This window comes from Lipotes vexillifer, unplaced genomic scaffold (assembly GCF_000442215.2).
Source record: "Lipotes vexillifer unplaced genomic scaffold, Lipotes_vexillifer_v1.1 scaffold19, whole genome shotgun sequence".
In the NCBI taxonomy this organism is placed as follows: domain Eukaryota; kingdom Metazoa; phylum Chordata; class Mammalia; order Artiodactyla; family Lipotidae; genus Lipotes; species Lipotes vexillifer.
In genome coordinates, this window is record NW_006793856.1 from 446,315 (window position 1) to 469,598 (window position 23,284).

Below are 23,284 nucleotides of genomic sequence, written 5' to 3' on the forward strand. Positions count from 1 at the left end.
ACTGAGCCAGACTGGGAGATCCAAAGATGAAAGAGGTGTCTGCTCACAGCCAGGAAGGGAAGACAGACATACCACGGGGTAGGGAGATGAGGCATGAATATGGTTATAGCACAGCATGGAGGAGATCGAACCTGACCAGCCACATCAGGGAATGCAGGGAATGCAGGGAATGCAGGGAATGCAGGGAAGGAATCATGAGGGCTACAATGACCCATAAATTATTACAACATACCTTAACAATGCACGAATTAAATACTCATTACAAAGGAGGATATGAAGCTCCCTAAAAGTTATGATTATGTTAAAGGGCAAACTAGAACAGAAAGAGGATTTTGATTCTAGTTCTTTGCACTAAGTAACTCACAACTTAAAAAAAAAAATACCTATTTCAATGCCATCGATTGTAACATGAATGGTGTAGAGTCCAATAGCCCCCGGAGTCCAATTTGCACAGTAAGTGCCATCGTTATTGACCCGAATCAGCATATTCTCACTGGGTCTGAAAGGAAATAAGATGGGTACTGCAACATTTACTTTTGGTTAAACAGCTGACATCATCATTAACATGTATCAGCAAACATAAAATTTCTGATTGTATTATCACAATGAATAGCAATCCTACTGTCATAGCACGTCTTCCTACTCTCCATGACTGAATTTACTTTTTCCTCCTCACCTCAAACCTCTAGCACCACTCTTCCTCACTCTCAGCTGATCATGACCTCATCACTTTCTTCAGTGCAAAACAGAAGCAATCAGATACAACCCCAAAGTTGCAATCAGATTAAACCTATTTTCCTCTACCTCGTGTTACAATGGAAGGTGTGTCCTGGGTCTTGTCCAAAGCCAGCCACTCCATTTGTGCTGTGAATCTCATTCCATCAGCACTTCTGTGATGCAATTATCTTGCTGTCTCTCATTCATCGTCAATTTCTCCCACTTTTCCTGGATCATTTCTATTTCTCTTTCCTTTCTATACAAACAAACTCAGAATCTTCCATCTTAAACACCTCCCCTTGATATTACAGCCTTCCCTAATATGGTCTCATATCTTTTTTCCCATTTACAGCAAAACTTATCTAAAGAATTACCTACAATCACTCTCCATTCCCTCATTTCCAATTCTCTTCCAAAGCTTATTACCCTCACTAGGCTTTTGCTCCCAACACTTCATTGCAATTGATCATGTCACAGTCACCAATGACCACCACATCCCCAAATCCAATCATTGCTTCTTCATCCTCAGCAATCTCTCAGTAGCATTTGATAACAACTGACAACAACTCCTTTCTTGAAAATCCTTTTTTTTTGCTTCTGCAACATTTTTCTGGTTTTTCTTGTACCTCACTGGCCATTCTTTCTCAGTGTTTTGTTGGCTCTCCCTTTTCTGAGCACCCTTTAACTTATGGAATGCCCCAGGATTTGGTTCTAGATCTTCTTTTTTCTTTCAGTGTCATCTCTCTAGTTGACCAGTCATCCATTCCTCAGTTTTAAATACCATATGTATAAAGATGACTCAGACATTTATTTCTCCCCTGAATTTCGAACTGGTATTTCCCGCTGCCCTGGAATATCCCCACTTGCATAACTAAGAGGCATCTTGGCATCTCAATTTTAATATACCCAAAGAAGAATGATTATTTCCTCCTAACCCCAGCACCCAGCAAAACAAAACACTCTTGCTCATTTCTCAGACTTTTTCATCCTCATAAAAATCATGATACCAGGGGTCAGTAACATTTTCTGTAATGGTATTTTAGTCTACTGCGCCAAGCAGTCTTTGTCACAACTTTTTAACTCTGTCACTGTAGTGTAAAAACAGCCACAGACGATACACAGGCTCATAAGCAAGGCTGTGTTCTAATATGACTTTACAAAGACATGCCTGGTTGGGTCTGCCGGCCGATCTTGGCAAACCCCTCTTCTGCTGGATAATCTATCCTGCTGCTGAAGCTGAAGAAACTTACATTCACTCTTGGATCTTCTCTTTCCTTCACCTCCCATTTCATTGTAGCAGCAGGCTGTTGGCTTCACCTTCTAAGTATATCCCAAATCCATCCACACCCTCTTCATTTCCACCGCTAAGACCCTTCCACCACTAGTCCAAGCCACCTTAGAGTCTCTAACCCATCTCTCTATCCCCACGCTTGCTCCCCTGAAATTCATTCTCCAGAGAGCAGCCACAATGATCTTTTTAAAACTATAAATCAGATTATATCACTCTCCTGCTAAAAGCCCTCCAAATAAATTTCTTACAAGAAAACTCAAACTTAACACAGCCTACCAGTCCCTATGTAATATGGCCATCGCCTGGTTCTCTGATCTCATCTTCCACCATCTTCTTTCCTGCTCACTATTCTCCAGCCCCGCTTTCTGCTCCTCAAAGACATCAAGCTCCATCTACGCCAGATTTTCTCTTCCTAGATTGAACTTCCCCAAAACTTTACACAGCCAACTACCATCTAGCTCTCCACTCAAATAACGCCTCCTCAAACAGCCCTCCCCTGCCATCCAATACTTTGGTGACCTATCCCATCCCCAACACTCTCTATCAAATGCCCTTATTTATTATTACTATGTAGTTTACTTATTTACAGTTTGTTTCTCCACAGAAATGTATCTGCCACGAGAACCAGCACCTTCTCTATCTTGTTCATAGAAATATCCCAGTGCCTTCCACAGAGTAGATGCCTAATAGTATTTGCTGAAATAATAAATGCATTCACTTTGACAAGAGACTTTTAAAATTGAGTTTAAAATGCCCAAAGCATAGAAAAACCTATTAACTGGCAAGTGGCCAATTTGTTCTTATTTATCATGCTATAAACCTACAGAGTCCATACTTAGTTTACAAAAATCATATGCTTCCACTGAATGGACATTTTGTAACTAAAACTAAGCCAGAGACAAAATGCTACTTCCCTATTCCTAGACAAAGATACATTCTCAAAACTTCACTATTTTGACAGAACACTTTCTAGATTGTGCATTAAAACTCTACTTTGCATACGTACCAGAGTAAAGTCATAGTAACCTGTTAATTTCTAATAGGTCATTGATATATGATAAATACAAGTACTTATGCTGTTTCAGATTCACTTCAGAGCTTTTTCTAAATTCTATGAAGGTGGTCTGTCTAAAGTACAATCCATCTAATAAGTTTTTCCAAGCAACTGTTTTAAAAAGTACTTCTAACAAGCAAATAAAATAGTAAGCCAAAAACTCTGTTTCAGAAAATCTGCTTCAATCTGGAGTTAAAAGAATTACCCAGGGGCTTAAAAATAAAGGACTTCATAACTGAAAATACAAATACAACATACACTGAAATCACTCTGCCACTCATTAGGTGAAGGAGAGAGGGAAACAAAAGGAGAAAAAACAAACTAACCAATGCTCTACAAGCCAATTTATATACTTTTAGATAGTAGTTATTTCTTTATTACCTTAGTATTATGTAACATATTGGCAGTACTACAGTTCAGTAGAAATACATTCTAACTGTGAATCTACACATTATAAAACCTGTCGTAAATCTCTACCAGGGGATATGGGGATATATGTATACATACAGCTGATTCACTTTGTTACAGAGCAGAAATTAACACAACATTGTAAAGCAATTATACTCCAATAAGGATGTTGAAAAAAAAAAATCTCTACCAGGAATTTTTAAATCCTATATTTATTTATAGAAGATAAGGTTGGAACGCAGGGTGATCTTAGTTATAAGCAGTTGGCAACACATGTTTTGGCTACACTTTGAGAAAATGATCCTCACCTCTTAGGAGTCGGTGATGCAAAACGCAGTTCTTCAAATGAGTAATTTTCATAAACCTTTAAGAAAGAGATGAGCAAGAATCACAAAATCATTAGAAACATTCTTAGCTAACGCACTGATAGAACATTCAATAAATGGTGCTGAGACAACTGGTTATCCATACAGGAGAAAAAGAAAAAACTCAATTACCTACATCACACCATTTACAAAAATAAATTCTAGGTGTGTTAAAGACCTAGATGTAACAAATAAGACATCAACAAATTCAGAAGAAGAAAAAGATAATATGTTTTGAGCACATTAAAATTTTAAATTTCTCCAAAACAATGACACTATAAAGAAATGGCAAATTTAAGCCTCCACCTGGGAGAAGGGGATTCGTAATTCATTTAACCTTAACGGGATATGAATCCATAATATATACAGAACAAATCAATCCAAAAGACAGAAACAACACAAAAGAAAAGTGAGTAAAGGCAAGTCACTGAAGAGGGAAATCTGAAAGGCCAATAAACATTTGAAAAGTTATTCAACTAGACTGCGGATCAAGAAAATGCAAATTAAAACAAGATGATCCTATCACAGTCATCGAGTTGGGCTGGTAAGAACCAAATGCTGGTGAGAACATGAAGTATCTAGCATTTTGATACATTGCTCATGGGCATATAAATTTTGGCAATATTTAGTATAGCTGAAGACAGGTATGCCCTACTATCCAGCAGTTCCACTTCTAGATATATATCTTAGAAAAACTCTTGCTCATGTGCAAAAGGGGACATATACGAGGATGTTTATTTCAATACAATTTACAGTAGTGAAAAAAACTAGAAACAACCTAAATGCCCATCAGTAGGGGAATGAACAAATTATGAACAGTAATACACTGGAATACTTCAAAGCAGATGAACTGAATGCACTACAGCTACATGACTAAACCTTAAAAACAATGTTGGACAAACACTGGCAAAGAGATGGGTACATATGATACCATTTTTATAAACTTCTGAAAAATACACAAAATTCTAAATATTATATTCCTTATAGATTAATTTGTACTCAGTAAAATACAAAAAAATGTATCTGGGGAAGAAGAACCATTAATTACCTTCAGGACAGTGGTTACCTCTAGGGAAGGGATGGGAATGGGTCCAGGGAGAAGGGTTTATAGAGGGTTGCAATTGTACTGTTAACAATCTGTTGCTTAACAGAAATAACAAAAAGATCTGAAAAAGTTTGGTGAAATGTAAAGATAAAAATGGGTTGTAGGTACATGAAACTTGTCGCATTATTTCCAATACTTTCATATTCCTGCAGCAATTCCAAATTAACCTTTCAAGGGTCAGGTAAAGTTCTCCAATTGCTCATTCATTTCTAACTACTACTATACTTACAGCAAAGAGAAGCACACCCACACCACCCACAAGTCCCCTTCCTTCGCCCCACCCTCGCTATTTTCATGAAAGTGATTTAGAAATGACCTAGCTTCTGTCACCTACTAAAAAGTTCCAAGTGAGGAAAATGCAATTTCAGGGTAAGTCTAACAAGATTACAACGGTGTTAATAGCAGGAAAACTCAAGTTTCCAGATTCACAGTACAATGGGTTTTCTACTCCAACAATTTCCCTCAAATACATATTATTCTATTTAACAATGAAAGGATAGATCATATCTCACTTTTACATCCTCCACCATATTTAGTTCACTACTGGGTAGCACACAGTATCTGTGAATGGTTGATATAAGAGAATCCCCTTTCCTGGAACGAGAATTAATATCTCAGAGAGACAGTTTGGGAATGGTATTCTGTAACTGCCTTAACCTGGGCCTCTCAGAACATTCCTGAAATACTGAATTCAGTTCTGGTAACTAGATTTTCAGAAGAAATTACACAAACCTAAGTATGTTCATAGGAAACTAAAAGAATAATTAGGGAGGTAAGGAGTCCAGAAACTAAATCTCTTTAAAAAAGAAATGAATGAGAATATTTAGCTTCAAATTCTTTAATCGTGGACAACGCATCCAAAACGCTAGCTTTTCAGTTCCTTTATTTCTTCAACCTCAATAATCTCAACTGAAACTTTGTTTCAGCCACTCGTACCAAAAGTCACAGACCTGTGATGTTACCCAGAACTGTTCAATCTCTGATACCAAAATAAAATGGCCTGCTCCGTTCTCTGCCTCCATAACTCCTACCGTATCTATTCTTAGATTTCTAGTCCTTCTCACCTCCTTAAATTTCTCTCTCTGAATCCACTTTTATTTTCCCTTCCAAACCAGCTGGGTTCCGCTGTCTTTTCTTTAACCACCATATGCTCAACTTCCTTCTCAGTCACTGCTCTTTTGTTGAACTATCTGGCACAAGGTCCATGCCGACTCAATCCAAATGATTATCTTATTCGTGTTCATAAGACTCACACTGCACTGTTAACACAGGATCTTCAATTCAACTGATTCTCCAAGGATGTCTGATAAGTCTTTTCTGATCAGTTTCTCTCCGTTCTCTACAATGACTATTTCATTTTTTCCCTTTGTTTCAAAATCTTGACCCTAAGATTAATCACTCCCATCTCCAATCTAAAACATATAATTGCTATCATAAACAATTCTTTGCTGCACAACCTACAAATTTATTAGCAACTGTATTAATTCTTTTCTTCTCCCTCTCCTGGTACAGTGGAAGATGCAATACTCCTCCTATGTACAGCCAATCCCTCCACCTGAGCAACAGATACTATTATTATCTCTTGGAGTATCTACATTGTTCCCTTCTTCTCAATTGTCTCCTCTTCAGTGTTAAAACATGTCTTTCTATATTCAGTCTCAGACTCTAAAGCCTTCACTCAATCCCATTTCCTCTCTTCCTTTTTATAACCAAACACCTTGAAAGACTTATCTACATTCGTTTTGTCATTAGCTATCTTCACTTCTTCTTCATCTACAAATTAATCAACTGACTATGCCTCTAAAGCTGCTCCTGCCAAGATCACTGATCACTGCTAGATCCTTTTCAAGACTTCACTCTGCAGCCTAACATTGCTAACCCATCTTAAACAGCTTTCTGTGACTTTCAGGACATGGCATAAGGTAGTTGGGGGAAGTAGGAAAATCAAATCTGGAATCAAACTCTCTGTCATTGTGTGCCCTTGGGCAAGTTATTCAACCTCTCTTTGCTTCAGTTTCCACATGTGTAACATGGGAATAAGAAGTAGTCATTTATAGGGTTGTTATGAGGATGAAATGAGTTGCCATATGCAACATGGGGGGAAAAGTGGCAAAGGTAAGAGCTGGTGTCCTACTTTGTACTAGCCCTTTGGCTAGTATTCTCGCCAATGTTGTTGTTTCCATTTTCATTTCTTTCTTTTTTTTTTTTTTTAAATTTATCTGTCTTGTAAATCAATATTTCTCAAAGTATAGCTTTTGAACCTGAATCATTCTGCATATTCGTTTTATACGTGAATTTTAGAACCTCTTTTCAGACCTACTGAATCTAAATCTTTGGATGGTAGGAAAATCTCCGTTTTAAATAAGTGCTCCACAGGGTTTCCCTGGCAGTGCAGTGGTTAAGAATCTGCCTGCCAATGCCAGGGACGTCGGTTCGAACCCTGGTGTGGGAAGACCCCACATGCCGCAGAGCAACTAAGCCCGTGCACCACAACTACTGAGCCTGTGCTCTAGAGCCCACGAGTCACAACTACTGAGCCCGCGCGCCACAACTACTGAAGCCCACGTGCCTAGAGCTCGTGCTCCGCAACAAGAGAAGCCACCGCAATGAGAAGCCCACGCATCGCAATGAAGAGTAGCCCTGGCTCGCCGCAACTAGAGAAAGCCCGTGCGCAGCAATGAAGACCCAATGCAGCCAAAAATAAATAAATAAATTTATTTTAAAAAGAAAAATAAATAAATAAGAGATCCAGATGATTCTGATGTGGACAAATGTTTGAGAATCACTGATATTGATGTTCCTCAGGACCCGGTCCTGGAACTTCCCTCTCCTCTCACCACGTTAGATAGAGATTATCTGTTTCCATAATTTCATGAGTATTACAAGTACTGATGATTCTCCAATTCTTTTCTTGAGGTAAGACTGTGATCACTTCAGGTTTGTAGTTCCAACTTCTTTTTATATATCCTCACATGGATATTTCAGAGATATCTAAAACTCATCACATCAAAAGCTGAACCTGTTATCTTCCTCAACCAAAATCTGCCACTTATCCAACATTATCAATCTCACTACTCAAGCTCAAAGTGTGAACTCCATTTTTTATTTCCTACCTTTCTCTTTACCCCATATCCATTAGCCACTAAGTCTTAATCTATCCTAAATATCTCCTGAATCTACCCTAATTGACAACTGTCTAGTCCAAGGGATCAGTATATCTCACCAGATTAAGTCAACAGTCTCCTAAAGAGACTTAAACCAAACCATGTCTCTTGATTATCCTCCCAACTACATTCTCCATATTCCACCATGATCTTTATAAAACACAAATCTAATCATGCCATTCCTCCAACTGAAAGCCTTCAATGGCTCACCACTGCTCTGAAAATAGCATAATTCCTAACTTCTATTTCAAGTAACAACCATCTTGATAATTTAGACTAACATTGCCTCTAAAGATAACTAAAAAAGCTGGACAAAAAAAAAATTTTTTTTAAATCTGTCTAAAGGCACCAAAGAGCTAAAAAGCCTAAAGAAGTAAGAAACCCAAAGAGATGAGCCTGGCATTTGGAAGAACCCAAAGTTAAAGGGGGCCTAGGTAAACTCTGAATCCCTGAAGGGCTGTGTCCTAGGAGTACTGGTAAATTGAAAATAGACAAGTACGTTTGCAGGAAATGAAATCCAGATTCCAAACATCTCAATCTCTGATTGAATTAACTTGATCTACAACTGGAAACCTCTCTAGACTTCTGCCAAAAACAAATGAAAATCCTCTCTGTAGGAAAATAACATTATCCTTAAAAAAACATTGCAAGTTTGACATCTATCAACAACTCTCTAGACCTGTGATTTGTATCTGAGTTTGAATCACTGAAATGTCTGTTAAATGAATGAATGGTGAAAAAATAAAATTTTTCTGATAACTAAAACAAATTACCTTCATCATTGTTATGGCAATATATCGAGCCTCCTTCACTATCATTGGTTCATATGAAACATCCAGCTTTGGTGATGCCAGCCCACCAAAAGTCATGTCAGTATTAGAAGGTACAGTTGTTACTGCAGGACTGCCAGGAATCCTTTGAGGTTTCTTTACTTGCTCTTGTTGTAAAGATGTTTTTTTCTGAGAAACAGGAACGGCTTTCACTTCCACCTAACCATGATATTATAAAAACCAAATATTATTACATAACTGTCCGTAACACATCAAAAGAAGCAATTTACACAATTATAAACTCACAATTCTATACATTTTGTTACCACTAGTCCCTCTTGGGCATTCCTTTCAAAGATTATTTAACATTGCCAGAATGATCAAGACGGTTCCACCTCAATAGGGATCCTGAACACAGTGTAAAAGAGAGGCCTTGTTTTTGGGAACAAATAATCAAAAGTATCAAAACACAAAATAAAAACAAAGGCCGCCATTAATAAAAGTCCAGGAAAGGACAGTCGAACAAATCTACATTCTTGCAGGGACTAACATTAAATTATTTTATCCGGTAATTCAGGTATAAATACTTGCGAGCAATCTTCACATATTTTAAAGCACTGATCTCAATTTTAGCTATACTGTTTTGCAGAAGAAAAAGTACTCCATTGATAGGTATCTTAGAAGTTAACAGCTAGTAAAACAAATCTTATACCTAAAACTTAAAGATGTTTATTTGCTCTGCAAAAAGAATACTGTTAGATAGTTTTGTCACCAACACGAACTATTAGAGCTAAGCAACCTATCGATAATTAAACTTTCCAACTCAGCTTCTTCAACAATAATATGGGGCTATCTTTTATCTATGCTTTACTGTAGAGATGCAAAGAACAGACTTCCTAAGGCATTTTAAAACACTGAAAGTATAAATTGTCTCATAGACAATATTCAGAAATACTTTCCAGAAATTATAACAAAACATTTTATTGTTATTTATTTGTTTATGCATTGGCAAAAAACACTCAATCCCTAGGCAACCACAAAGTTACAAACAATTTAAATACCACTTTAGCTTTTTATCATTCTGAGAGTCACCCAGAATTTCTTCTGTTCTTTTCAGACACTACTTTTGTGGTTGGCAAGAACAGGTAATTCAACATCAAGCTCTTCACAGAAATAGAAAGGATTGCAAAAAGAAAGTGACAATATTACTTAAGTAATTGAGAGACACCCCAGAAATGTGGAATGTCTTTAACGTGTATTATTCTTATTAACGGATTCTAGGGAGTCAGTAGTTTGAGACTCTCAGTGTCTATATATAAAGTTAAGTGTAGCTAGCAAATACATTCCATTAAGTAACCACAATCTTTAGTTGGGGTTATGAGAAATCAGTATTTGGGTTGATATAATGCTCTGAAAATATTAAAAACCCACCTTACATTTAAAACACATAAGTTTAAAGATACATGGTAAAATTCTTCAGCTCATATACATTGCCACCATTAAAAGCTTTAAACTTAAATGTAATAAAAAGGAAAAAAAAGCAAACGCTTCCAAATTCTAAGACGTTTGATTTTAAATTATAGCCACTACTTTTATACGTATTATTTTGATTTAATCTTTCTTTAAACAACTATATTTACCCTAAGTAAATTAACAGCAGAAGTACATCTGCCTATGTTCTTCGAACCTTGAAGTAAATCACTGAATAATTTCATACTCTAGGAGTACTGAGATATAAAATGATAACCATTCTGCTTTCTTTCATAAACTGTGCTTCTTTGTAAAATTTGTTATTCTTTTATTTCCTACACAAGTTTCTCTTTTCATTAAATAAGATTTCCTTGGAATAATCATTTTATAAGGTAAAAAAAAAAACCCAGTAACACTCGCTGCTTTAAAAAGGATTCTGGATCTCACTGAAATATTATCTGCAAACCAACTTCTTTGTTCCAAATAATTGGTTATTACTACATAAGGTTACTTCAATAGTTTTTGAGAAGTCTAAAATGCTCCTAAAACTTCATGTGCTATCAGGCTGAAAACAAAACAGATTGAACTAATTTTGTTTTCAGCTAATATGATAATGTGATATAATAAATTAAATATCAAGAGGTATGCAAATCACTTTTCCTAAATAGTATTTACTGGAGTTTTCTAGATACGGTTTCTAAATTAGACATAAATCTGATATGAACTTGAGCATACTGAGTAAGAGATTTAGGGCTTCTCGCCCTCAAGAAGCAAAATATGTAGGAAAAAAAAAAAAAAGAGGAAGTAAAGAAAGACAGATCATGTGGCTAAAAAAAGAACCCAAAGGGCTTCCCTGGTGGCGCAGTGGTCGAGAGTCCGTCTGCCGATGCAGGGAACATGGGTTCGTGCCCCGGTCCGGGAGGTTCCCACGTGCCGCGGAGCGGCTGGTCCCGTGAGCCATGGCTGCTGAGCCTGCGCGTCCGGAGCCTGTGCTCCGCAACGGGCGAGGCCACAACAGTGAGAGGACCGCGTACCGCAAAAAAAAAAAAAAAGAACCCAAAGAGGAGAACAAAAGATAAAGCATAAAGTCTGACTATGAAATGTAAGATTTAACCATCCAGGTACCAGAATGGAGTAAGAGACAACAAAGCAAGGTGGAAACACAGGAAAATACAACTGAAGATACACTATAGGCATAACAGCATGAACATTAAAAAGAAATGAAATGTTATGCCTATCTGGAAAATGGTAACTACAACGTAGTCACATGAATAAGGAACTTACTGTGGGCTCAAAGACTGGATTTAACAACTCACTACATACACTTAAGTGAGAAATTCATCAGTGAATACACAAACCCCTCAATATATTAATGTATATTGTATTGTGATCAAAACTCTGTCCTTGAGTGGAGTGATTTTTTGTATCACTTTCAGAATTACTTTTTTCTGTTCAATTTTTTTCTTATAATCTGTGATGCTTTTTGCATTCTAAAGAGTAATTCTTAGCTGGCCTGAAATCACTTTGATGGGGTGTGATCTTCCTTTAAAAAGTAAGATATAAGGGAAAATATAAGAGTGCAGCATACTGTATGAATGTGTATTATGTATATTGTATGTAACTAAGAGTACATACTCTTCCACCCTATATATGTACATTTGGGTCATAATGCAAATCCTTGCTGGGGGTCATGGCCAAAACTTTGAAAGCCACTGGTGAAGAGCCTGATTTTTGTTCAGTATCAGGGTCAAATACTTTTCCATACAGTTTTACTTACTGGTCTTAAGACATGTGAACTATATGTCTCTTGTCTTTTTTTATTATGAGTCAAGTTAGAGGCTCCAGTGGCACTGTGCTTCTTCATGGTATAAATCAAGTAGTTGAAATAGTTCTGGGACTTCCCTGGTGGCGCAGTGGTTAAGAATCTGCCTGCCAATGCAGGGAACACGGGTTCGAGCCCTGGTCTGGGAAGATCCCACACGCTGCAGAGCAACTAAGCCCGTGTGCCACAACTACTGAAGCCCAAGCACTAGAGCCCATATTCCGAAACAAGAGAAACCACTGTGATGAGAAGCCCGCGCACTACAGTGAAGAGTAGCCCCCGCTTGCTGCAACTAGAGAAAGCCCGCGTGCAGCAACGAAGACCCAATGCAGCCATAAATAAATAAATTTATTTATTTTTTAAAAAAAGAAGAAAAAAAGAAATGGTCCTCATCAAAAAAGTTAAAAAAAAAAAAAAAAAGTAATATTGAGGTAAAATCAGCTGCTCTGTGAGTAAAAAAGATTTTGTGGCTTAATCAACTCTAAGTTCCAAACAACCAAATCACTTTGTAATACAACTTTGGGGGGCAGGGGCGGCTAGGGATTGCCTATACAAATTTTCGTTCAATATTGACTATTTTCAGAAATATAATAAAAGTTTAAAATAAGATATTTAATTAATATATTATATCACAAAGGACTTAGTATCATGCATTACAATATGCTCTGAAATGCCACTATTAATTCATGTTTCAGGGAAAAGGTATCCAAAGAACTATATCCTTCAATATAGCACATGACTAGTTCCAATCCTCATTCTTTTACAATACAAATTTATGTATTTCTAATTTATTTAATAAGTATCAATATTATATTTTAAAGCTTGTTTCAACAGTACCAAATGCAAAATGTATTTGAGTCTTTTAAAAGATAGGTACAAATTTTAAAATGTATTCTTTCATTGATTTATTCAGTCACTTATGTATTAATGGCCTTCCCTCTGTGTGCTTAGCACTCTTTGTACGGACACTTTCTTATCCTTCCTTGGAATCACCACAGCACCTAGCAAAACGTAAAAAAACAAACCAAAAAATAGATACCTTGGAAAGTGAGTACTGATTAATATAAACAAGCCATTTAAACAATTTTTTGGCTTCCTTCATTACATATATCTAAAGAGGGTACTGCATATGGACTCTAAGCACTTGCCATTTCTAAAATTTTATAAGTTACAACAGTCAGTACATAGTTGTCTACTAATACAATCCCAATATAGTTACCTTCATGTTGGGAACGTGTACCACATCCCCATACTGGTCTTTTGTTTGAACAGTGATGGTGGTAGGCCAACCACAACGAATATCATCCTTATTCAGAATCAAAGATGTTTTCTGAGGATCAGCATAGGAATCTGGCTGAAGCCACCTAGCAGTAATGAAAAAAACAAGTAAACAAAAAACCAAACATTCGTCAACATCTTCAACGATTAACATGAAATAAGCCAAATGAATAAAACTTATATCAGACAAAATGCTAAAATGGTATCTTCATTTCTGATTCAGTGATAACGACCACAAGTGTATCCCTTGGAAATAGTTAATGACAAATTCATTAAAAAATATGCTGAAGCATATACGATTTCTGATGATTACAAATAAAACAGAAATAATTTTAAAATCAGGAAATTTGAAATTTTAACTATAGCTGATTTAAAATAAGCAAGAAAAGGCATTTTAGGTTGCATATACTTTGAAGTCCCAAATACACTCTTTAAGGGAGGCCTGCTGAATCTGCCAACCTGAAAGCCTGGAAAAGAAGCAGGGTGTCTGTCAAAGCAGGGACAGAAGTGACGTTCTGCTTGCTGGAGAGCAAGCAGGTTAAAGGTATGTTGTCTATCTTCTCTTTTTTTTTAAAACATCTTTATTGGAGTATAATTGCTTTACAATGGTGTGTTAGTTTCTGCTGTATAACAAAGTGAATCAGCTATACGTATACATGTATCCGCATATGCCCTCCCTCTTGTGTCTCCCTTCCACCCTCCCTCTCCCACCCCTCTAGGTGGTCACAAAGCACCGAGCTGATCTCCCTGTGCTATGCGGCTGCTTCCCTTTACACAATTTCTTAACTATCTTCCCTTACTACCCTCTCTGCCATGTAAATTTGGCCTATTCTCTGTACTTTGTGATATCCATGCCTGAATTCATGATCATCATATCCATGATCTACATTCAAGTTGTCCTGTGAGATGAGTAATGAGTAATTCTGCCATGCATTACATAAAAAGTCCATAAAGATAGCACGGAGGCTGACTTAAAAGATTTTCTATTCTTCTCCAATCACCACTGTGGTTGTTAAAACCTGAAGAGTAATCTCTGTAGTTTTAAAATTAAAGCCAGAAAGAAGTCAAATTTCTATATTTACTAGTAACATCACAAGTCAGCGTATTTGTTCTTTTCATCTTCACAAAAAAGCAGACAGCAACAAAATAAATGCGAACTCCATAACCTCAAATGATTTAACTTAAATTCTAAATTTATATTTGCATTAATTGTAGATTTGGAAAAAACTCGTATTAAAATAAATATAGTGATAAACTTAGGGGTTTCGTACATATATTAAATACTACCATCAAGTACACAGACTTCTCAATTTTACCAGGTGTTCTACATATTTTTAACAACTATTATATATTTTTAAAATACTTTGAAATATTAACTACCATTTCATACTTCGGCAAGTCCAAAACACATAAACTAGATTATCTTAGGCAGCACTGTAACATCCTAACGACTCCCCTCTCATTTCTCTTCAGAAATGAAGACTGAGGCAAGCCCTGAAAGGAAGTCACTGTAGTACTTAATATACATTACCTCGCAAGCCTTCCACCACTTGATCCTGGGACACAAGCAATAAAATCATCCAGAAAGGACTGTTCATTGCTTTGGATTTGAAGTGGTAAGTTTCCTTCTAGTGCCTCCAATATAGTTGGTGAATGAGAAAGTGCTAAACCCTTTCCAAGAATACCAGAATGGGTTTTGCACACCTGTTGGGTAAAAGAGAACATTTGTATATTTTATTTTTTTAATTTATTATATATATATATATATTCTTGTATCATATAACAGACTTTTTTTTCGAATTTTATACAGCAGGTTCTTACTAGTTATCTATTTTATACATGTTAGTGTATATACATCAATCCCAATCTCCCGATTCATAGCACCACCTCCTTCACACAACCCCGCTTTCCTCGCTTGGTGTCCATACGTTTCTTCTGTATCTCTAATTCTGCCTTGCAGGCTGGTTCATGTGTACCATTTTTCTAGATTCCACATATATGTGTTAATACACGATATTTTTCTCTTTCTGACTTACTTCACTCTGTATGACAGTCTCTAGGTCCATCCACATCTCTACAAACGATCCAATTTCGTTCCTTTTTATGGCTAATACTCCACTGTATATAAGTACCACATTTTCTTTATCCATTCATCTGTCGATGGGCATTTAGGTTGCTTCCATGTCCTGGCTACTGTAAATAGTGCTGCAATGAACATTGGGGTGCATGTGTCTTTTTGAATTATGGTTTTCTCTGCGTATATGCCCAGTGGTGGGATTGCTGGGTCATATGGTACTTCTATTTTTAGTTTTTTAAGGAACCTCCATACTGTTCTCCATAGTGGCTGTATCAATTTACATTCCCACCAACAGTGCAAGAGAGTTCCCTTTTCTCCATACCCGACAGCATTTGCTGTCTGTAAGATTGTCTGATGATGCCCACTTTAACCAGTGTGAGGTGATACCTCACTGTAGTTTTGATTTGCATTTCTCTAATAATTAGTGATGTTGAGCAGCTTTTCATGTGCCTCTTGGCCATCTGTATGTCTTCTTTGGAGAAATGTCTATTTAGGTCTTCTGCCCGTTTTTGGTTTGGATTGTTTTTCTTTTTTTTTTAATATTGAGCTGTATAAGCTGTTTATATATTTTGGAGATTAATCCTTTGTCTGTTGATTCGTTTGCAAATATTTTCTCCCATTCTAAGGGTTGTTTTTTTGTCTTGTTTATAGTTTCCTTTGCTGTGCAGGAGCTTTTAAGTTTCACTAGGTCCCATTTGTTCATTTTTATTTTTATTTCCATTACTCTAGGAGGTGGGTCTAAAGAGATCTTGCTGTGATTTATGGCAAAGAGTGTTCTTCCTGTGGTTTTATATTTAATTCTTTAATCCATCTTTAGTTTATTTTTGTGTATGGTGCTAGGGAGTGTTCTAATTTCATTCTTTTACATGTAGCTGTCCAGTTTTCCCAGCACCACTTATTGAAGAGACTGTCTTTTCTCCATTGTATATCCTTGCCTCCTTTGTCATAGATTAGTTGGCCATAGGTGCGTGGGTTTATCTCTGGGTTTTCTAACCTGCTCCATTGGTCTAGATTTCTGTTTTTTGTGCCAGTACCATACTGTCTTGATTACTGCAGCTTTGTAGTATAGTCTGAAGTCAGGGAGTCTGATTCCTACAGCTTAGTTTTTTTCCCTCAAGATTGCTTTGGCTGTTCAGGGTATTTTGTGTCTCCATACAAATTTGAAGATTTTTTTTGTTGTAGTTCTGTAAAAAATGCCATTGGTAATTTGACACGGATTGCACTGGACCTGTAGATTGCTTTGGGTAGTATAGCCATTTTCACAATGTTGATTCTTCCAATCCAAGAACATGGTATATCTCTCCATCTGTTTGTGTCACCTTTGATTTCTTTCATCATTATCTTGTAGTTTTCTGAGCACAGGTCTTTTACATCCTTAGGCATGTTTATTCCTAGGTATTTAATTCTTTTTGTTGCAATGGTGAATGGGATTGGTTCCTTAATTTCCCTTTCTGATCTTTTGTTCTTAGTGTATAGGAACGCAAGAGAATTCTGTGCATGAATTTTGTATCCTGGAACTTTACCAAATTCACTGATTAGCTCTAGTAGTTTTCTGGTGGCATCTTTAGGATTCTCTATGTATAATGTCATGTCATCTGCAAACAGTGACACTTTTACTTCTTTTTTTCCAGTTTTTATTCCTTTCATTTATTTTTCTTCTCTGATTGCCATGGCTAGGACTTCCAAAACTATGTTGAATGATAGTGGCGACAGTGGACATCCTTGTCTTGTTCCTGATCTTAGAGGAAATGCTTTCAGTTTTTCACCATTGAGAATGATGGTTGCTGTGGGTTTGTCGTATATGGCCTTTATTATGTTGAGGTAGGTTCCCTCTATGCCCACTTTCTGGAGAGTTTTCACCATAAATGGGTGTTGAATTTTGTCAAAAGATTTTTCTGCATCTATTGAGATGATCATATGGTTTTTATCCTTCAATTTGTGACTATGGTGTATCACATTGATTGATTTGCATATATTGAAGAATCCTTGCATCGCTGGGATAAATCCCACTTGATCATGGTGTATGATCCTTTTAATGTGCTGTTGGATTCTATCTGCTAGTATTTTGTTGAGATTTTTTGCATCTGTATTCATCAGTGATACTGGTCTGTAATTTTCTTTTTTTGAAGTATCTTTGTCTGGTTTTGGTATCAGGGTGATGGTAGAATGAGTTTGGGAGTACTCCTTCCTCTTCCTCTTCCTCTTCCTCTTCCTCTTCCAAACTTTTTTGGAAGAGTTTGAGAAGGATGGCTGTTAGCTCTTCTCTAAATGTTTGACGGAATTCACCTGTGAGGCCACCTGGTCCTGGACTTTTGTTGGTAGTAAGATTTTTAATCCCAGTTTCAATTTCATTACTTGTGACTGGTCTGTTCATATTTTCTATTTCTTCCTGGTTCATTTTTGGAAGTTTATACTTTTCTAAGAAATTGTCCATTTCTTCCAGGTTGTCCATTTTATTGGCATAGAGTTGCCTGTAGTAGTCTTTGTAATCCTGTGGTGTCCGTTGTGACTTCTCCTTTTTCACTTCCAATTTTATTGATTTGAGTCTTCTCCCTTTTTCTTGATGAGTCTGGCTAAAGGTTTATCAATTTTGTTTACCTTCTCAAAGAACCAGCTTTTAGTTTTATTGATCTTTGCTACTGTTTTCTTTGTTTCTATTTCATTTATTTCTGCTTTGATCTTTATGATTTCTTTCCTTCTACTAACTTTGGGTTTTGTTTGCTCTTCTTTCTCTAGTTCCTTTAGGTATAAGGTTAGATTGTTTATTTGAGATTTTTCTTGTTTCTTGAGGTAGGACTGTATTGCTATAAACTTCCCTCTTAGAACTGCTTTTGCTGCATCCCATAGGTTTTGGATCATCATGTTTTCATTGTCATTTGATTTCTTCAGTGATCTCTTGGTTATTTAGTAATGTATTGTTTAGCCTCCATGTGTTTGTGTTTTTTACGTTTTTTTTTCCCCCTGTAACTGATTTCTAATCTCATAGTGTTGTGGTCAGAAAAGATGGTTGATAGGATTTCAATTTTCTTAAATTTACCAAGACTTGATTTGTGACCCAAGATGTGATCTGTCCTGGAGAATGTTCTGTGTGCCCTTGAGAAGAAAGTGTAATCTGTTGTTTTCGGATGGAATGTCCTGTAAATATCAATTAAATCTACCTGGTTTATTGGGTCATTTAAAGCTTGAGTTTTATTAATTTTCTGCCTGGATGATCTGTCCGTTGGTGTTAAGTGCACTGTTAGAGTCCCCACTATTACTGTGTTACTGTCGATTTCCTCTTTTACACCTGTTAGCATTTGCCTTATGTACTGAGGTGCTCCTTTTTTGGGTGCATATGTATTTCTAATTGTTGTATCTTCTTCTTGGATTGATCCCTTGATCATTATGTAGTGTCCTTCCTTGTCTCTTGTAACATTCTTTATTTTAAAGTCTATTTTATCTGATATGAGCATTGCTCCTCCAGCTTTCTTTTGATTTCCATTTGCATGGAATATCTTTTTCCATCTCCTCACTTTCAGTCTGTATGTGTCCCTAGGTCTGAGGAGGGTCTCTTGTAGACAGCATATACATGGGTCTTGTTTTTGTATCCATTCAGCGAGCCTGTGCCTTTTGTTTAGAGCATTTAATCCACTCACATTTAAGGTAATTATCGATATGTATGTTCCTATGACCATTTTCTTAATTGTTTTGGGTTTGTTTTTGTAGTTCCTTTCCTTCTCTTGTGTTTCCCACTTAGAGAAGTTCCTGTAGCCTTTGTTGTAGAGCTGGTTTGGTGGTGCTGAATTCTCTTAGCTTTTGCTCATCTGTAAAGCTTTTGATTTCTCCATTGAATCTGAATGAGATCGTTGCTGGACAGAGTAATCTTGGTTGTGGGTTCTTCCCTTTCATCACTCCCTTCTGTCTTGTAGAGTTTCTGCTGAGAAATCAGCTGTTAACCTTATGGGTTAACCTTATAGGAGTTTTCCCTTGTATGTTATTTGCTGTTTTTCCCTTGTTGCTTTTAATAATTTTTCTTTGCCTTTAGTATTTGTCAATTTGATTACTGTGTGTCTTGGCATGCTCCTCCTTGGGTTTATCCTACCTGGGACTCTCTGTGCTTCCTGGACTTGGGTGGCTATTTCCTTTCCCATGTTAGGCTAGTTTTCGACTATAATCTCTTCAAATATTTTCTCGGGTCCTCTCTCTTTCTCTTCTCCTTCTGGGGCCCCTATAATGCGAATGCTGGTGCATTTAATGTTGTCCCAGAGGTCTCATAGGCTGTCTTCATTGCTTTTCATTCTTTTTTCTTTATTCTGTGCCGTGACAGTCAATTCCACCATTCTGTCTTCCAGGTCACTTATCTGTTCTTCTGACTCAGTTATTCTGCTACTGATTCCTTCTAGTGTATTTTTCATTTCAGTTATTGTATTGTTCATCTCCTTTTTTTTGTTCTTTAATTCTTCTGGGTCTTTGTTAAACATTTCTTGCATCTTCTCAATCTTTGCCTCCATTCTTTTTCCGAGGTGCTGGATCATCTTCACTATCATTATTCTGAATTCTTTTTCTGGAAGGTTTCCTATCTCCACTTCATTTAGTTGTTTTTCTGGGGTTTCATCTTGTTCCTTCATCTGGTACATAGCCCTGTGCCTTTACATTTTGTCTACCTTTCTGTGAATGTGGTTTTCATTCCACAGGCACAGGACTGTAGTTCTTCTTGATTCTGCTTTCTGCCCTCTGGTGGATAAGGCTATCTGACATTTTTATATTGCAAAATATAAAACTTTAATTACATGAATTTTTTTGTATTTGCACCCAATTTTAGATAGGCCTTTTTGGGGAAATAATTTTCTTCCCATGACCCAGTGCTCCTTTAGCCTATAAGGTAGAAAACTTTCAGGAGGGAAAAACTTGGGATAATATTTCCAGTGTCTTTCTTCCCACAAAAAAGAAGTGATTTATCACAGATCTGCATGCTAGATGTAATGGTGCATCTCCTCCCATTCTAGCTTTCTACATGTGCCACATCCCTCTTTGTCAGGGCCAGGGCTCCCTTTCGAAGACAGCTGTAAAGGTCTCCCTCTTTTTGTGTCTCCATTACTGGCAGCTATCCTGGGTACGTTGTGTCTGTTCCCTTGGGCAGGTGGGTACCGAGGTCTTGACTTGGGCAAAAAGTAGATGAAAGTCTGACTGTGGCTGCACATACACTGAATTAGCCTGTGTAAGTCTTATTAAAGTTAAGAAAAAAAGGCAGATAAGACTGAAATTTTAGTTCTCACCTATATGAGAAGCCAGCCTTATATTTTGGAAAGACTTGCTTTAAGGGCTAAAACTCTAGAAAAATTTTAATGACCATATAATAAATTTCAAAACATAATAGTTTTCATAGAGAAGGATTATATTTCCATTTCTATCAATTTCTAACCACAAGTAACTTCTGCATTCTATAAGCCATGCAATTTCAAAGTCGTAATCTTTGAAGTCAGACAGACCTGAGGTCAAATCCGGACTCTGGACAAGTTATTGCTGTGTGCTCTCGAGCTAACAAGTTGCTGACCATTCCTGAATCAGTGAAATGTATAAACTAGTGATCAAATGATATCTCTTCCGTGGCTATTATAAAATTTAAATTAAATAACACATTTAAATGCCCACCATCTGCCTAACAAGCAGTAGGTGTTAGACCATCACAGTGACGACCTTACATGCCAAAACGGTGGGTAATTTGGGAAATCACTTTTCTCTTTACAGCGGTACGATAAAGACCTCTTTATATCTGGCTTAAATGACATTCTATAAGCCGTAATAATCCCTGTAATGATAATATGAGCTACTTGATGGTTTTCCTTAGCTAGAATGTTATCTGACACATAGTATGTTTATTAAATAATTTTTAAATTAATTTTTATTTTTGTATCTTAAGATACAGAGATTCAACTTTTTTAAAAGAAAAAAAAACAAAAGCTATTGGGTTTTTAGGACTGCTAGAGGTCAAATTCTAGCCCAGCTGCTTACTAGCTGTGTGATTCTGGGCCAGTTACTTAAGTTCTCTGTGCCTCAGTTCCCTTACCTGTAAATAAGAGTCTCTAATTCACAGGGTTGCTGTGAGGACTAAATGAGTTAAAAATATGAAAAGTGTTTGGAACAGTAAGTGATAAAGTTAAGATCAAATAAATGTTTGTTTTTATTATTACTGCTGTGATCAATCCATTTCAGAAAATAAATAAAATGTAAACCACTAACTCTAAGTATTGATATTAGAAGACCTGGATATTAGACTTTACCTCCCAGTTAGCTGAATTCTTAGATAAATCACAAAACATCTCTGAACTGAAGTTATTATAATTGTAAGATACAAGAGAAAGTACTGACCTCAAAGTGTAATTGCAGAAATAGACAGATAATGTCAAAGACATGGTAAACTATAACGTGCTCTACAGATGTTATTTAAATTACCATTACTAACAGCTTTTTTCCCCTTTTTCTAACTGGTCAATAAAACTTCTTTCAAGATCCAATTTAAATGTCAAACGCTGGGCAAAGCCTTCCCCTGGACCCTTGGCACTTGGTAGCTCTTCTTCCTCCAGCAGGGCTTTCGTCTCACTCCAGAGTTAACACCCACCACACAGTACAATAAGGGTTCATGTGGTGGGTCTCTCCAATCAAGGGGAGAAATTATGAGTTATTTATCTCTATAACTGCCAATTATGGAATGAAATACTTCATGAATGAGTGCTACGTTCAAGAAAACTAAGGTTGATCTGAGTGAAAATTCTGCTTAAAATTAATGTACAAAGTTTACCCTTACAATTATCAGGACAATACCTGTAATGCAGCCTCTTCAAGAATTTCAAGGTCTTCCTCTAATTCATTACCTGTTGTGTAAATGAAAAGGTTTACTAAAATATATTCATCCTTAGTTTATCTTTCTAGTCTTCTGCATTTATGACATCTTTCCCACAAATCTGATATTCCAAATTGAAGAGAACTATTATCGTTCTGGATAAATCTCAGTGGTTTAAATTTTCAAATGCTATTTTCAGTGTGAATATAAGCTGTAATTCTCAAGACAATACTCAAAAAGCAAACATCAAGGGATTTTCAAAAGATATATACTATATTTATGTACACAAGTGTGTATTTTTGACTTTAGCGTATTTACTTTTTGACCAAAAAAAAAAAAAAAAACAAAATTCTGAGGAAATTTTCCTGTATAAGTGGTACCTTCAACATGTGCTTTCATTTACACTAATTTGTTTATATTTTTTTAAGCCACAGGGATCATGAGATTTTATTCTTGGGAACTGAATTTTCAGAATCCGAGCCTTTCTAGTTTGGTTATATTGTAGAAGAGCTTTACCTTTAGTAAACAACAGTTACTTAGAGGAAAATATAAGATAGTGACTGTATTCTCTAGCCATTTTCTCCTTTACTGCTTTATGCAGAATATATTTTATTTATTGAATTTTCTTTGATAGTTTAATTCATAAAATATTACTACTAAAGTAATACATATTCAAAGGGAAATACTCAAAGTATGCAGAAGTGTAGAATGAAAAATTCTGCTGCCACTCCCTTCCAAAGATAAAGAGTATCAACAGTTTCTTATGTATTGTTCTAGAAATTTTGTGTGCAAATAATGTGTATGTACATATGTGTTAATGTACACACATGTGGGTACAAAAACGTATATTTATATACTTACAATATAATGTTCACAAAAATGGGACCCTCTTCCACAGCTTACTATTCTTTTTTTTTTTTTTTTTTTTTTTTTTTTTTTTTGG

At 36.4% G+C, this 23,284-nt stretch overlaps 1 protein-coding gene across 1 annotated transcript in view; it reads right to left on the reverse strand.

The window, feature by feature from the left end:
• Positions 1–23,284, reverse strand: part of MYCBP2 (MYC binding protein 2) — a 280,943-nt gene that overhangs the window by 84,339 nt on the left and 173,320 nt on the right. Inside the window, exons 44-49 of the mRNA XM_007466789.1 lie at positions 22,323–22,372; positions 14,976–15,148; positions 13,386–13,530; positions 8,878–9,093; positions 3,779–3,834; positions 384–499 (exon numbers count right to left, since the gene is read on the reverse strand). Of these exons, the coding sequence (XP_007466851.1) occupies positions 384–499; positions 3,779–3,834; positions 8,878–9,093; positions 13,386–13,530; positions 14,976–15,148; positions 22,323–22,372 (756 nt within the window). The remainder of the gene's footprint in view (positions 1–383; positions 500–3,778; positions 3,835–8,877; positions 9,094–13,385; positions 13,531–14,975; positions 15,149–22,322; positions 22,373–23,284) is intronic.